Raw genomic sequence first — 17,063 nt, 5'->3', positions numbered from 1 at the left:
CATATATTCAAAGGTATTTACATTTCGCCATGTTAAAACACAAGTAGGTGTCTACTAAATTTTCAGATGCACTTTTCTGTGCAGCTGCCTTGGAAATCACTGAGAAATAAATTTAAAAACAACAGTATCTACCTGCTTACTACAGCTACCATTGTGCATTTCATTTCATTTCATTTCATTTCATTTCATTTCATTTCATTTCATTTCATTCTATTTCATTCATCTGAAATACCCAATTCCCACAGAATCAGGCAGCTTGCAACTGTTGGTTGTGTGAGTAGGGCTTTCAGTCCTTGCATTTCCAGTATGAGGTCTTTGTTAAAAAGCACCCACTTGCTGTCCTTAGAGGCAGGTGGGTGTTCTGTAACTGACTATGAAAGAAATTACAGAATATTAAACTATATCCCCAGAACATGATTTTTTAAAAATTAATTGGAAAATTTCTAACTTATTGTTACACCTACTTTACCTTCCAGAACACAATTTAGAAACTCAATGCCTTAGTAGGAAAGTGATCAGAGGACCCTGTCATTCTTCACCCTTCATTCTTCAGTCAGTTTATCTTCCCTTGTAAATACATCCCCGTGAGTTACATCACAGTTCTTCATCTCAGCCAGGTGGCTGGAAGGATCACTATTCTTTATTCCTGTCAGGTTCACAGATGTTTCATCGGCACCCAAAGTCTCCACCCTTTGTGCATGCCTCATGCTTCCACCACTGAGCAGAAACACTGACAGGTAATCTTGGTCAAAGGGAAATTTCAGAGTCCTGATCTTTTGGCAGCTTCATCAGGTCACTGTTCTTGTTTAGAGCTCAGTGGAATGGATGTTCCATTTCCAAACAGCATATTAGTTATTTATGAATGCATCTGCGCACAATAACTCGAGGTTTAGAGGTCATAAAATTCTCACTGATTAAAATGGGAATGCTGTTACAACCATACACCTTTGTCTCTTCTGTGCAAGTAAAGCAAAGAGAGAATTCCTAATGACTGCAGAGGAAGCTAGGTCAGACTTGAGTTCTTCTGTCTCTACTGTGTTTATTAGGCTCCTACCATCCGTGATGTAACATCTGTTCCAATCCAGAGAATAGGAAAGCTAATTTGACAATGTAGTCTCAAGTACACCTTGATACGGCGTGACAGGTCAGTTCCTCCTCCACTGAGAGCTCATCCAACATCTAATTCCCACACCAGACTTTTTGCTGGCCTTATGCCCAGGACTGAATTTTACTTTGCATATTTAATCTGCCTGTTTTAGGACTGAAAACTTTTAGGCTTGATAGGACAAGTTAAACACATACCACCATTGCCATGTGCTGTTCCAAATCTGGGAAAAACTTTGCTCAGTCCTAAGTAGACTTAAAATGGAGAAATCAAACAATACCAATATGGCGACCCTATTTTCTTGTTTTCTATTTAACAATTCTGATTTTCTTTCCTGTGGCAAGGCAGGGACTGCGTGCTACTGCTAAACTCTGCAAGACAGGATCACTTATACAATTAAACACTGTTTCACCTACAATTATTAGTGGTGCTTAGTCACATCACTGCAGTAAGCTGGCTAGAAAAGGTTACTGTTGAATCTTCATGGCAGTTAGGTGGGATTTAGACTCTAATATTCCTCTTAAAATCCAAAATCCACTCCTCTGAATTCTTAAGAAAGTGCATGACTGGAATCTCAAGGGACGTAAAGCTCACATGGGCCTTCCAGTGAAGAGCTGCTTCTGTTGAAAAAACTAGCCTGGGCAGGAATAACTCTCCAGAAGAAGGCAACTAAGGATTCTTTTAAAACCTTCTCTTCCTCGCTTAAATAGCTTCTCTTCAGATGCTTTGGCCATTGCCTATCCTGGGATCACAGACTGATCTGGATCTGTAAATAGCACCTTTGGGTAAGACATCACTTCCCTGAAGCTATTGGATCCCACCAGCTTTGACTGAGAATAAGAGTGCACAAGCCTCTGGTCTGTAGTTACTACCTTTGGTGGCTTTGCCTAAAATGGATTAGGAAACACATACACAGTTCTTTCAGTGAGCAGAATTATAGAGGCGGCAGCATCTTAATGGAGCATTAACATCTTCAGCCAGCACTGGTCAATGCTGGAGGGTAATAAAACCCACTTAGGAATGAACAGATTTCCAAAGCTGAAAACATGTGGTGTTATAATTAAAATCAGGAAGAAAAAATTAAACATGTTAAACTGCCTCTAGGTAAAGTCTCAGTCTTCTGTGTATATATATGATATTACAAATAACAAAAGCCAACAACTATTTTAGCCTAGCCCACACAAAAAAAAAAATGCAGTCGGAAGTATTACTGATAAGTTTTTCTGTTTTCCATCTGAATTTCCTTTCTTCATTCGGATAACATCAGAGTGGCTGCTAATGTCAATGCTTAACAGTCTGTAAAATAGGCTGCTATAAATAAGAAACTAACTCTGCGTCCTGGGAATTGCAAACTTCCCCTTTACTCTCTGCTTTCTTCAATACATGCAGCTTAAACATATTCACCGCTGAAATAGTTTTAAAACCGTAAACCTAAATGTCTATTTTCTCTTAATTTCCCACGTATCTAAGTTACACATTTTGTGTTATCTAGTTCTCTTCGTTTCAAAACAGCTGTTGATCAAGTCTTACCTGTTTTGGCTTTGTCTTTATTCTTCAAATTGTTGAGCCAAATAATGTATGTGTTTGTAAAATGTGTATTTACAGGACAATAATACAGGTTGGAAGGAACCCCAGTGGGTCATCTAGTCCAATATCCTGTACAAAGCAGGACTGGGCACGGGAAGGATGCCACTATGCCAGTCACTATGTTTGAGCTGTGTCATGGACCACATCAGACTGTATGATTAAACACATTGAGTTCACTTATCCAGGAAAACTGACTATAAAAATTTCCTATACAAGCATTCCTTCCAGAAAATAAATTATTTTGTTTCGCAGTATTTGGTGTTTTCCAAAATGGAATGGTTTTTTTTATTACAGAACTGTCCACTGCAGAACTGATAGGGAATATCTGGATCAGAATAGCTATTGAAGTCAACTGCCCTGTGCAAAAAAGTGTTCAGACCTACTTTTCAAATTTCACTATAGGTGCAAAGTAAACTTTAAAATAGATTCCCACAACTGTTCAACAATGCTTGGTCAAAAAAATCACTTCTCTCACCCATGAACAATAAAACATTAACATGCTTCTTGTATGAAAACCACATTTGTTCTGCTCCTTGCCGTACAGGCACCAGGGCTGCAGGCTTGTACCCGAGGCTGGCTGAGGAAGACAAGGATAGCCTTGGGAGCATTAATTTTAAAAGCCTACCTCTGCTGCGTATTTTGGCAGCATTCTCTAAATGCTGATAAACAACTGAACATGTACTTGTCTACATCATAAGGGTGGAGGGGGGGCATCTCCCTACTTAAATCCATAACAGAATCACATCTTTGATAGTAGATGTGTATTTTATCAGTTTAGTAAAAAGCAGATGAGGTAGACATTTCAAGTACCTGTGTTCAGGAAAAATAGAACACGTTTTTCAACCTCAAAAGGACATTTTACATGATAATGTTTATAAAGCTGATTTTACAGAGCTTTCATAGCCAATAGTTCCACCCAGAAGATGGAAGTACGTTGAACACCTACATTCATCAGAAGGAAGTACAGACAATGTACAGACATTGTAAGAAAAACAGTGTAAGCACTGTTCAAGCAATGCACGAATATTTTCTAACATACAAACACACAATGTCAGTTTCCCCCAAAACTAATGATAAAAGAGTGCAAAGCACATATCCAGTTCTGATCTATAGACTAGGCAAGTCCCTTAAGGAGCTAATGAGCTATAAGCTTTCAAGAAAAGACTGCATGTTTTGCCATTGCATAGATTGCATAGGAGATGGAGCAGAAACACAGCAGAAGTATTAAGTGATGCCTGCTAGCTGATGTCTGCAAGCAGTTGGTGCCTGCAAGTTGAGGCCTGTAACAATAAAGTGATCCATTATACCTTAAATATTAAGAAATTCTTTTACCAAACAATGTTTAACTTTGTATTTAACAAGGCCTGAGTGATTAAAATGTACAGAGAAAATATCCTAACCTTGAGAATAGATACATCCTGGCAGAAATGCTCAAACAAGGTGGCTAAGAAAGAACATCTTGGCCAGACAACAGAGTTGGGAAATATCCAAGGAGAAGAAATTGTCCTCAAAAGACTTGTGACCATAAAACGGAAAAAGGAGTAGGGGGCTAACTCCCTGAACGACCACCAATGACCACCCGAGACCCCCGCGAATGCGTAGTGTAGTTTTGCAACACCAGCATTATGTAAATGTAATAGATAGGCAGAAAGGTGGAGACTTCTTGGAAAATGTATGCATATTCATGTCTTCAAGGTATATAAAGGATGAACTTTTGTTTTAGTGTATGCACATTAGGTGGAATGATCCCCCGTGCATACAGCGCTGCAATACAGAATGCCTGCCTTCTAAAGCTTCAAACTAAGTCTAAGAGGGTTCTTTTGAGACTGAATTTACAGTAACATAAGGAAGGGCAAGGAGAGTCCACATCAAGTGAAATAAGGCAGACCATGAATGCAACAACTTTGTGAAAGTATTTAGTATAGTTTAATTCTCCCTGGGGCTGTCACTTGCCTGATGCTTCAAAAAGGGAAACACTGTGGTAGGCACAGCTCACTGGAATAAGATCTTAAGAGACACAGAGAACTCCATTTTCCTCTGCATTGCACTGTGTTGGTGTATTGTACTGAATTCTTAGTTAGATGCATCCTTGCAATGTTGGCAAGGTAGGTTTTAAAAGAAAATACAAATAAAACCAGATAATCATTCTTAAGCTTAAATAAGAAAAGTAATTGGGGATTTTCTTTTCTGCCACTCTAGAGTTTGCCTTCTGCACTTATTGTGGGGTTAGCAAAGGACACAAATCAGGACTCTCCCTTTGAGTATCATTTTTCTCAGAACTACATCATTTACTCTATTCTCAGGTCAGGACATGGGTGCATAAATTATCTGCATGTATCTCTTTTGGGAACTTTGCAGAGGAGAAGGGTTTGGGATATGTGATTTTCATATTTGCTACAGCCTCTAGAAAAAAGCTCCCATAATATTTCCAGAAACTATTATTGGATTATTTCCCTTTTAGGACAAGAAGGATCAGTAGGACTGGATATTTCTGTAGCTGAACATAAGGGACAGTTTGCCATGACAGAGAAGAGAAATATATAAAAAGAAATATAAACAACCCATGTAAATGGGTTTACAGATGTGCCAGCATATACACCAGTTAACTGCATTGATGGAATTTTTCTTACTTCTCTGTAAAGTATTGATTAGAGAATAAAAAGAATGCTTTAAATATCACTTCCTGAGCAGGTGCAAACTGAGGTAATTCACTGAAATTCATCTAACTATGCCATTTATTCCAGCAGAAAGATCTTTCCTGTGTGCAGATCTGTTTTATTTCAGGATATATACTGTCAGTTTTGTAAATTTAACTAAAGGGGTTTGGATTAACATAATCTTTCATCCTAATTCTGAAAGCCCTTATAGAGGAATAAATCCTAATACTTAAAGAAAAGCTTTCCAGCATTAACATTTAATAAGAGATTCTATACAGATGAGGTAGTGGTTCAGGATATGTTCTCAGACTCAGGATAAACCTGTGGTTTTATTCTTTCAAATTGTACTGCAGAACTCAGAAATTTGTAGAAGCTGCAACAAACCAGGAAAGCGTAAGATAAGAACCAACTGTAAAGTGCAGAAACTAATACAGTTCATAAATGGTGTTGTGTCAGTATTTTCCAAATATTGCTCATATAATGGAACTAAAAAGCAATAATTTAATTAAAAAGGTCAAGCAATTTACCTTGCATAACTGTGTCTTCCTTTCATAGTATGCGATCACAGGTCTTGATGCTTGGTAATAGCTTTCGATTCCTTCCCTGATGGTTTCAGCATTATCAGAGTGCTGACTGCACTGATTTCTCATCAGAAGGCGACTGCTCATGGTTTCTGCAGAGCAGTCCAGGCAGAACACAAGTTTTGGTTCCCCAATCTACAAAGAAAAACAGTAAGTATTCAAACCACTGGCCTGGTAAAACTGATTTGGTTTGGAAAATTTTAAAAAGAAATGTTACCAAAGGAGTCATCAAGGAATTTATTAGCAAATTACTTTTCTATTTGTCTATGCAGAAATTATGCTTATTAACGAACACCTTGTAGCAGCACTTAAGAGATCCCAATATTCAGGATCAAGGCTGTGCTTGATTGGGCTCTACACACACAGAGAAAAAGAGATATGATCTGAAAAATACTGGGTAATTGGATTGAAGATCATCAGTTTGTTCATTATTTGCAACTGTTTGCTAAAAGCCTGATGCAAACAGCACTGGACTCATGGAATGCTTTACAGTTATTTTTCTAGCCTTTGCTTTGTTCAAGCTGTGAAAAGTAAATTTTCATTCAGGGAGTGGTAAACTATAGCTTAGAATTTCAAGAGGCAATAGAAGGAAATGTCCAAATTAAAGTGTGCCCACCTGAAACAGAAATGAATATTGACAAACAGGCTCAGGAACACCATCAAATGCTTCTTATTGGACATAGACACAGAAATACATCCTATGAATTACTTTACATCACACACTATTTTATGTCAATATTTGCAGTGTAACTCTACATCATTACTACGTGTGGTATAAAGGAAGGATGTGATCTATTTCTCTTTATTTTCAAATAGGTAATTCCCAAATTCTATGAGAAACCCACCATTTAGTGCTTTTTGACTAGTGCCAAACTAGTCATAAGGGAGAGTCTGCCCTTTTCTATAAAGAAAATACATATGGATTTATTTACTTTTATTCCCAGGTGTTGGCAAATATAATAAATAATTGTCTCTATCTACATTTGACTGTAGATATTGCAGCACTTTATGGGTGAAAAAGAACTGGCAAGAAAGAGCAAAATGTTCCTTGTGTTTTAGGAGAGAGCCAAAAGTTCTAAACAAAAATTCCCATCGTTCTTTCCCCAAGATACTGAAAAATATGTGTGTCATTTAGCATAAATCTTGCAATATACTCTGTCATGCACCCTGCTCAGGCACAGCTCTCTCTGACACAAGGTTTTGTCTGAGCAATGACTGTTGGGCTGAGTCTAAAGGGATAAACTCCACTCTATCAAGTAAAATAAAGATGTTAAAGGATCAGAGAAAAGTAATGTGACAATTTTTCCATGCAGTTCTGTATTAAATCCTTCAATGATGCTCTCGGGCTTTTTCCCATTCTTTCCCTTTCCAGAAGGGATTTGGAGAACACCTTTTAGGAAAGAGTGAGAAGTCCTGAGAAAAGACAATTGTTCTTCACACTAGTGACCATTAGAAATTCATGCTTTTACCATGGCTACAGCAAAGAAAGTCTAAAGGACTGATATATAAAAATTGCCATTGCTACCTCTGTTGACAGCTCTTAAAGGAAGAAATATTCCAAAGGTAAATATTTTATGTTAGGCCTTCTGCATTTGACTGAGGTTGTCTGGACTATGTTGACCTTTCTACTACCTTAATGACTTTCTAAGAGACAGCTGAAGCCAAGGGATTATGTCGGACAGTTCAATGACAGGCTTTTATCCATCCATTTTTTCCACACAGCTCAGAAAACACTAATGCTATTAGAAGCAGCAGTATTGGGTTTGGGGATTAAAAAGCCAAAGAGGCAGTTTTAACAGACTTAGATAGAAAAGTTAAAAAAGATGTGGGCTTAATCAATGATTTAAACAAATGTCTTTTTTGTATAATCAGACTAGGATGGTGAGAAGCTATTTCATCCAAGCTCCACATGAGGAATTCCATGGTCTATTCTAAATTATAATAGAATAAATGAGGAATGATTGCTTTCATCAGTTATAGTCATATCATCACCTGACAATGAGGATATGAAGGAGTCTACTGAGTGGTAGAATCAGATAACAGTATCCTGTTTGATAGACCAGGCCTGATTTGCTTTTGAAAAATCTATATGGTTCTCTTTAAAGGTTCAATGTTGCTATTCTCTGGAATTCAAAATGTTACAGAAATGTCATTCGTCTGAGTTAAAAATTGCAGAAAAGTAAACGTAATGCCCCTATCAGATAGTACAGCAATTTTACTACTGTGTTGTTGGGGTTTTTTTAAATTACAGTTTTCCTGACAGAATTTAGCTTAAATAATGCATGCCGTGGGAACAGCTGCAGGAAGCCAAACAAGTCTAGTGTACTGGGTCTTTACTCTGTCTTATTGGGTATCTTCCACCTGGTGATGTGGAACTTATAATTTAATATTGTTTTCTACTTATCACGTAGCAGAAAGACCGAGGAGGGAACAGAGACATGTGCTTCTCTAGAATTACAGCTAGGTAAAAGTACAATTATATAACAGAAAGGAATTGGGCAAAATTGGCTGGAGAATAACGTGGTTTTACATAGCTGATTCTATTGAGGGCTGTCAAGCTTTTAAGTATAAGCACTATTCCCAATGTCTTCTAAAGAGAAGAAGCTCTTTGTTAACAATTATGCTTTTTACACATCATGTAGATATGTAGCATTATTCATTTGCACTTCGCTGACATTAATTAATAAAGCCTGATGTTCACCTCTTTTCATTCAATTATAATGTAGGAAGAAATTCTCATCGCCCTTTAGAAAAAACTGAAAAGCATTATGTCAGTAATGACTCATTTAAAAAAACGTCACAGACTTACCAAGTAGCTTACAGCCAGCCAAGTTCACCCTGTGAAAACTGAAGTGGATACATGGATACAACAGGGATGACTTAGCACATTCAAAATTATCAGCTGGGGGTCCTTGTATTTTATTCCAAATGTGAAAGGCAGCTCAGGACTACAGGATCTTTTGCTGCTGCAGTGTCTACAGGATCTGAAAGGGGCTCTGTTTTTGCACTGTATGCATCAAGACTTGTTTGCTTGGCAATGCCTCAGTCCAGGACACTCCAATCTCTAAGTCCTACTTTATAGCATACACCAAGACAGGACACGTATGCCTGCCAGAAAAGCAGCACTGCTGAAATAGTTTTTCCTTCTACACAAAAGGAAACAAATCTCCAAAGTCTTTTTAATAGTCTGTTGCACTTTAGTAAAGGAACTAACAGATCAACACTTCCATGTATGGCTTCTATAGCAAATCCTATTGCCCACTACTTTGTCCACCTTCTGATACCTAAATCTTGCTAGGCTTTTGTGGTAATCAACTAAACAAAGCAGCTAAAGATTCAGGGAGAAAACAGATGATTTCATTAAAGTTTTTATTGCCTTTCAAACTTGTATAGGACATTTGTGGAGTGTAATATGATCGAATAGATACTTAACTATTTCCCCTAGTTCACCACTTCTTTTCTCCTAAACCCTGGCAAATTCATTCATAGGCCTTATATAGAGTATTTTCTGCAGATTGAGAAATGTACAGCTGAGACTTCTCAGTAGGTCTTAGCACATGCTGCGGAAATCAATAACTCTCTGAACTGCCACGCAGTCACTTGCAAAACGCTCTTTTTATGGCTACGCCACCTGTTACTCATCACAAAAATTAAATCTGTGTTTTGCTGTTTCTAAGTGGCAGCAAGCTTTAGCAGAGCCAGCTCAATAGTAAGAGATATTAACTGTGAAGATATATGTTTTCATGAACCTACATCAAATAGTGCTTGATGAGATTTCATGAGAAGTATAGCAGCCATCCACTAAAATTAGAAAACAGATTCTAAAAATGGTGCTTTCCACTAAATGTGAATTGTTCCTGGTTTATATTAAATTTGGGTAAAATCAGCCTTTACTTCTCCTGGTATTACAGAGTCTGTGTAGGTGAAGGCAAAACCTAGAGTTGCTACAATGATGGGGTGCCAAAGTTTCAGTGATCAGCAGCACAACACCGTTGGATTGGCTCTTTACACATCCCCGTTACAATCAGCTGAAGATGGGGACCCAAGCAGCATCAGAAGTACAGTCGTATCTTAATAGGAGTTATAACAGCATTACAATTATATGGTCACCTTGTTCTCAAACTCTTCTGCTTCCTTCAGCTCCCGGGGATACCCATCGATCAGGAATCCTTTTGTGTCCCCTAACTTGGAAACCATGGCTTCCTTCAGCAGCTCTAGGACAATACCCTGCATTGGAAAGAAAGGGAGTTACTTGCTTAATTAATAAGAAAGACTGATACCTTTGTTTGTTACACTGACTTCAGTCCTACACCCTTGAGAACTGGTTTTGCTAAAAGCAGGTCCTGTGAATGCAGGTGTTCTTCCTGTCCTGCAGGTAGCTGCACACCCTACTTTTTCTTCTCTCGGGACCAGCTATATGCTACACAAATCTAGTGTTGCAACCTATCCAAGAGTTCCCAAAGTGATCTCTAGATAGCTGGGAATATTTCACAGTTTCAAAATTAATGTGAATACCTGTGAAGCTTTGGAGTACTGCTGCAGCATTTTCCAATCTGAGTGCATTTTGCTATGTCATTGATATAATTATATTACATGGAAAGTGGTAAGAGACACCATCTGACCAAACACACCGAAGAACAAAGCAATCACAATCAAGCCTCAGCACAGCTTTTAGTTTCCCCTGAGCAGCACTTCCCAGTATCTTTCATTAACTAACACATCCTACGATCTAGCTGCACTTGCTGAAGACCTGCCAAGAGTTGGGGCTGCAGACCTGCCATGTAAAAGCCAAGTCCAGCTGAGAACAACAAACTCTGTCTTCATAGTCTCCATTAAACTTTAGTCCAGCTACTCCGGGATGTCAGCCAGATCTGCAGGGAACTGCCGCAGGTATTGTAAATCAGAATAGCTGCCAGGAAGACCAGCTCTGAATCTGAAATGTGAAGCTATAAAATGGACATAAAGTTTCTGTTTCCCATACCTATTCTTACATTTTGCAATGCGTAACACAGCACCTGTCTCACTGGATTTCATGACTAATTTGTTGCCTATTTGAGTCTGAAATGTAAAGAAATGCTGGCATAGAAAGGGGAAAGAAGTGCCACAGATCTGGTAAGGAGGAAACTTCTCCCTCAAGTTGCAGATTGATTTTACTTAAATGGGAATCATCAGTTCTAGTCTATTATTTTCACCCTTTTACACAATCTACCTACCACTGCCTTGTTTAACGATTAGGACCCCAAATAAAACCATTGCTTACGCCAGGCACAGGTTCACCACATTCCATGATGTCTTTGATCAATTTACTTCTCTCCGATAATGACAATAACTCATTTTGGAGAAGGTCACCAGTGGACAGGTGAGTAAATCCATATTTCTTGGCTAACTGTTCGCATTGGCTACCTTTGCCAGAGCCAGGCCCACCTTTGTGAGGGAAAAATATCTAGAATTAGAAAAGAAGAAGTATCTACCTTTTCTCAAACTATAGCAACCAAGAAAATGGGAGGAAATTGATGAGACTGCTTATTTTTTTTCGCAAAGACACTCTATACAGTAGAAAAAGTTATATATTTCCCTTCTAATACACTACACCGCTGACTCAAAAATGCATACTGAAGTCAAAGGAGTCACAACAGTGTGAAATCTCTTGCAGAAGAGAACCTGTTCCTAAAACACCACTACTATGTAAAGGAAAAACATGAAACAGACAGCCAGTAGGGAAGGGTATTTGACTCAGTATACGTTCAGCTTGATAGCTGCAACAAATATTAGCAAACTAATGTTCTCTGCATCCTTGCGAGGGAAATATTTTGCCCCCATTTATGGAATAGAAAGGAAATGCAAAGAGATAGTGAAACCTGCCTCTGTTATGTGGGATGGATGTAGGTGTCCCAGTAACTAAACCCTCCTGCACTGTGGTAAACGTAAGAGCAAAATTTCACCATGCTTGCACCCTCTCCCTTTGAGATGGAAAGCTCACATGATGGTATGTCTGCTGATAACTGAGAGCCAGGTGTTGAAGCTGCTGAATGCTGAGGAAGGCTCAGTCATGCCATTCCCTGCAGCTGTGGTACTGCCTTGCTCTTCATGTGTGCTGCAGGGCAGTGCAAGAGGAAAGTGCTCAGCAACAAAGGGCACAGGGAGGCCTTGTCACCACCCGCTCTTCTACATCCACAACTGTACTCAGCTGGAAAAACACCTCTGAATCAGGCCGAGAGTCAAACAACCAGAGGGATGAAGGGCAGTTTCAGCCCACAGGGTGCTCAGGTGAAGCTGCTCAAGGGATTTTTCCCCCAGGCTGAAGAGAGGGCACCGGCAGCTGGCCCCTCAGCTCACCACAGCTGCAGGCTGGGTGCCCCCATTTCCTGAGTGCCTGTGGGGAGACAGAGATGGCAGGAGAGGAAGGGCAGCAACTCAGGCGAGTGCTGCAGGTGTTCTCCTGTCAGAAATGGCACCTCAAGCTTCCCTCTGTCCTTTGACAGGAGAGCTGCCACCACCTCAAGAGTCCCAGAACTCTGCCTCTCTTGGATGTCTCTCTGGCAAGCACCCTTTTTCTGGGGCTATCTCAGAGGTTCTGGACACGGCCTTGCTCTGCAGGTTGCCCTGTTCCACCTCCTCAGTGGAGGTGGCTGCTTTTCCTTCCTCACCCTGAAGGCTGACCATGTGAAACAGCAAATGTCTCTTCAGCCGCTTGCTGAGTGGCAGCTGCCACTCCAGCCCACCTGGAGAGATGGGAAGACCACAGAAATTGCTGGAAGCTACTTCTCAAGGATCCTGCTCCTACGGCTGTGACTTCTAGAGCTGCTGGCAGGGCTGAGGTGAGCACCCTGTGAGGGCTGAATGGGCTGGGGAGGGCTGAGGGGCCATGTTGGTGCTAGGGGTGGGGGAAGCCAGGAAAGCAAATTTTTGTTGTGACAATATCAGGATTTGGGGAGAAATTTCAAGGTGTGTAGCAGCATTTTTACAGTCTTTGATGGATCTGTTCAGAAGATCTACTGCAGCAGGAGGTAATTACACCCCTGTAGGGAGACAGTGTTGAAAAATCAAAAGAAGAGGCAAGGCCAAAATAAAAAACCCAACCTTTTTACGGTGAAGGTTTTTAAGCATGTGACTTCTGTATTTATCAATTGTTGGGACTTACACAGCTCTATTATGTGGATTTAAGATGCTAGAAAATGTGATTTTTCTTTTTTTATTCCTGTATTTGTTCATAGAAAGATAAACAAGTTCACAATAGAGTGAATTTGACACCATCTCCTCCTGACTTGAACTTTCTTTTAACTTTTGAATTTAATTTAAGAAATAATTGCTCTGAGCATATAATTTTCTGAAAAGTTGCAGTACTGTAGCTGAGAATAAAAATTGGGTCATAAGGCAGCAGTGTTAAAGGAATGATTTTGTCTACTGTAACCTGGAGTCTTTTATTTCAGCTTCACAAAGACAATTATCAGCCCACGGTGTGAGAATCACACTTGTGCTACAATTTTAGCTAGAAATATCTTTGTCACAGTCTCATTTTCTTGCCAATGTGGGTTGCATGTTGTTTTTCTATTGCTTTAATAAAGCACTTTTCTTTTGTAAAAGCACTGATGGAAAGAAAACAAAGAGTAAATAAGAGGGGCTACAGAGAAATAGATGCAGAGAAATTATAGGCAAATTATCTATAATGAGACTATTAAATATCTGTAGTGGCAATTAATTTTATTTCTGGTCTATTTTGGTTTTTTGGATTAGTGAGTTTGTGTGTGCACGTGCTTGTTTACACATTCTGTCTCCTGGCCCTGAATATACTAGAAGTGTGGTAATTTAATCCTATTTATTTGGTGTATATACACAGTATTAGAAAAAAAACAGCTATAAATATAACTTTATTCTGTTTCTTATATAACTGTTTCTCCTCTGAATGTAGAGCCGAAACAGAAATTTCATAATGTCCCTTCATATGCTAAATAAAACTTTTTAGAAATAACAATACAGGACAATTTTTGGTTGTTTAGCAGGTAAATATTCAGAAAAGTTGATGTGTAGTATTCTAAAAGAGAACACTGTCAGAATAATGCAATATGGAGGGCATACACCATAATGAGAATTACTGTGCCTTCAAAACATTAATTAAAATTGACCATGTTTATTTTGCATAGAAGAGTTCCAACAAAGCTGAGATTAAAATGCTGAGCCTTTTAAATAGGAAAAAACATAATTAAATAAGTTATGTGTTGAAAATGGTAATTTTTATGGCCACTGCTCTTAATTTAGTATCCCTTGATGAGTAGCAAAGCATCCGCCTGCTTGACAAATGTGTATGACCCACTTTATCAAGTCTTGTGGTTTCTTACAAATGAATGAGACTGCAGTTCTTGCTTGGCCTGATCTGTGAATAGGCTGAATGATGCTGGGAAATTCAGCATTGAGGGTCAAACACATACTCAGCATTTATGCCAGTATTAATTTACATGCCTGAAGTTCAAGTATTAGTTAATGTCTTGTCTCCCTCTGAAGGCCAGTATTTAATGTGACTGAAAAAAGAGCTATTTAGCTGGGAAAAAATGTGAAAGTACATTTCCTTACTAATTAGATACTTCCTTCCTGCTCAGGGTATATAGTTATAGGACTGCTATGTAAGCATTTTTAACAACAAATTAACCCTGCAGTCATGAGGCTTACTATAAATTTGTAGTGTTGAAAAAACTGTATTTAGTTCTTTTAGGGTCTCATTTATGAACTCTAAAAAAACCTTTAAAAAATGAGAAAAATTTAATGTACTTGGCAAAGTTTATAAGGAACAACAGCTGCATGTAAAATATAACAAAAGCTAGCACAAAAATATTTTCAGTTAAGAAGGCTTCACTGCAATTTGTTATGCTGTTCTTCAAACAGAAAAAACTTGAGGCATTGAAAAAGGTAGTGAAGTTTTCCCAATGGCTCAATTGTTAAGAGGAGGAAAATATGTCCCCACTTTGGTTGTGAAGGCGTAAAATTCTTTGTGAACATTTGTCATTTTTTCTGTATGCTGTCATCTTTTATTCTGCCTACATTTATTTTGGAAAAAAAGATTGTGTTAACCAGTGACAGACTTATTCACAGTAACCTGTTGTTCAGATTAATCATATTGTCTTGTGACTTTCATGTATGACATGAAGGTAAAGAGTTAAAGCCTAGAAAATGGCCACAGGAATTATGAGTGTGCTGTAACTTGTAGGAGAATGTAGAAGAACTACCAGCAGTTCTTCAATGTTAGCATGCTTTTGTATCATGCTAGTATTGCTAAGTGCAGTACATCTTCCTTTAAAGATCATTCATTAACTTAATAACAAATGGCAGACTAAGAAATTAAGCACATTGTATCAGTCAGTGAGATTATTCTTGGAAACTGAATCCTTTGGTGTCCCTTTGTGCTTCCTGACACGAACAGGAAGCAAGTATCTGAAAGTATCCGGAACCAGGGTACTAGACAGAGCACAGAAATCAAATGCAGGTCTGTATATGACAACTGCCCAAGCAGCACTTCTGAATGTCTAACTGCAGCCTGCCTCAGATCAGTGAAAGATCTTAGCTTAAGAAATTGAGTCTCTTACACCTGCTCTCCCTCATGCCCCAGTCCCCCCCCAGACTATGAAAGACCATAAGCCTAGGCATGTGATTCAAATGTACCCATCTGGCCTAGAGCACATCATCACAAGCAGATGAATTAATGATGCTAGAGGGAGCTAGGACTGCCGCTGCGAGCGAGCAGGGACAGGAACAAGCAATATGAGCAGTTCATGAACCAGCTTTGCTGCCAGAAATATTAATAAAGCAGAAGTGTCATACAGACAGACTGGGATGTCTCTATTTTAAACTTGCCAAATCTTATGAGTTTATCATATACCAAAATACCATGATCATTTACATAAAATGTCAGCAGCAGGATTTACAACAGAGTCCCACCATTCATTTTAAAATGTTTCAATTTCTAGACCTTATTTTCATAATAAGTATTATTCCTGTATCATGGAAAAGTGCTTGCAGGGGAAACTTAGCTGTACAATGGAACCTCAGAAGTCAGAATTGAAATCAAAATAACCCCAGTCAAGCTATCCTTATATTCAAGCTATGATTTTGGAGGACTTGATCAATTTGGCAATCCTATCAATGTTACTTGGATGATGTATACATCTAGAAATAAGCCTTAGCTTCAGAATATGGCATTTGAAGGCTTCTCAGTAGCACCTCATCTGTTCAAGTATGACTTTAGTCTGAGTGAAACCATATAGGAATGATGCTGTTACTTAAACACAACAACAAGAAAATACCCTCAACACTTTTTTTTTTTTTTCCCCCCTGAAAGATTATTTTAATCAGAAAACAACCTGGAACACATGTTGGCAGAGTGATGTGATGTTCTGGGACATCACTAAGTTTCTGTCCCTCTTAAAGAAAACATGGAGTTCATTTCATAGAAAGTCAGAGAAAGCAGCCTTCTTCAGCTTTAGAGTTAGTGCTTGGATTGATTGGGTTTTTAATTATCAGCGCTGCTCATCCTAGGTCTATCTGATTGTAGAAAGAGCTATATCTAATACAGGTATTGTAGCATAATTGAGGTTGGAAGGGACCTCATATGATAAAACCCTCTACCAGAGCAGGGTTAAATTCAAAGTTAGATCAAGTCGTTCAATGTCTGACATACCTTGAACAAATAAAGAGTTTTGGGTTTTGTGATGTAGTTTAGGGGTTTTTTTGTATGCACAAGAAGCTAGTGTCTGCAGCTGATACTGTTTTACCTGTAAGTGTAGGTGGTAATAATATCTTCAGAGTGTCAGTTGAAAAGCTGGTCTTGTTCACATTGAGCTTAAACCCTTATCAGCTTTGGTACATCAGCCAGAATATGACAAGGATTCTGCAGAGGAAATTGGTTACACTGACTAAGCTTTAAACACCACATTTAAGATTAAGTAGGGAGCTGGTCTCTGATTCAAAGTGCAGAAAGATTCCCGAAAAACTTTCTGCTTCGGTTTCAGCCCCAACAAAAGCCAAGTATGGCTATGTTTTATGAAACTTCCGTAGAGGATAGGGTGGAATAATGCTCCCAGTAATTTTGTTATGTATGACAATTCTCTGGATGTGATACAGGGTATCACATTAGTTAAGAATGAT

At 38.7% G+C, this 17,063-nt stretch overlaps 1 protein-coding gene across 1 annotated transcript in view; it reads right to left on the bottom strand.

Moving 5' to 3' along the window:
* Window positions 1–17,063, bottom strand: part of AK5 (adenylate kinase 5) — a 97,337-nt gene that overhangs the window by 5,337 nt on the left and 74,937 nt on the right. Inside the window, exons 11-13 of the mRNA XM_074832311.1 lie at window positions 11,191–11,354; window positions 10,041–10,157; window positions 5,877–6,065 (exon numbers count right to left, since the gene is read on the bottom strand). Coding sequence (XP_074688412.1) covers window positions 5,877–6,065; window positions 10,041–10,157; window positions 11,191–11,354 — 470 coding nt within the window. The remainder of the gene's footprint in view (window positions 1–5,876; window positions 6,066–10,040; window positions 10,158–11,190; window positions 11,355–17,063) is intronic.

The sequence above is a fragment of the Strix aluco genome, chromosome 8, assembly GCF_031877795.1.
Source record: "Strix aluco isolate bStrAlu1 chromosome 8, bStrAlu1.hap1, whole genome shotgun sequence".
NCBI classification, from domain to species: domain Eukaryota; kingdom Metazoa; phylum Chordata; class Aves; order Strigiformes; family Strigidae; genus Strix; species Strix aluco.
Note: the sequence above shows the minus strand (reverse complement) of the source record. Positions and strands in the feature narration are given on the sequence as shown.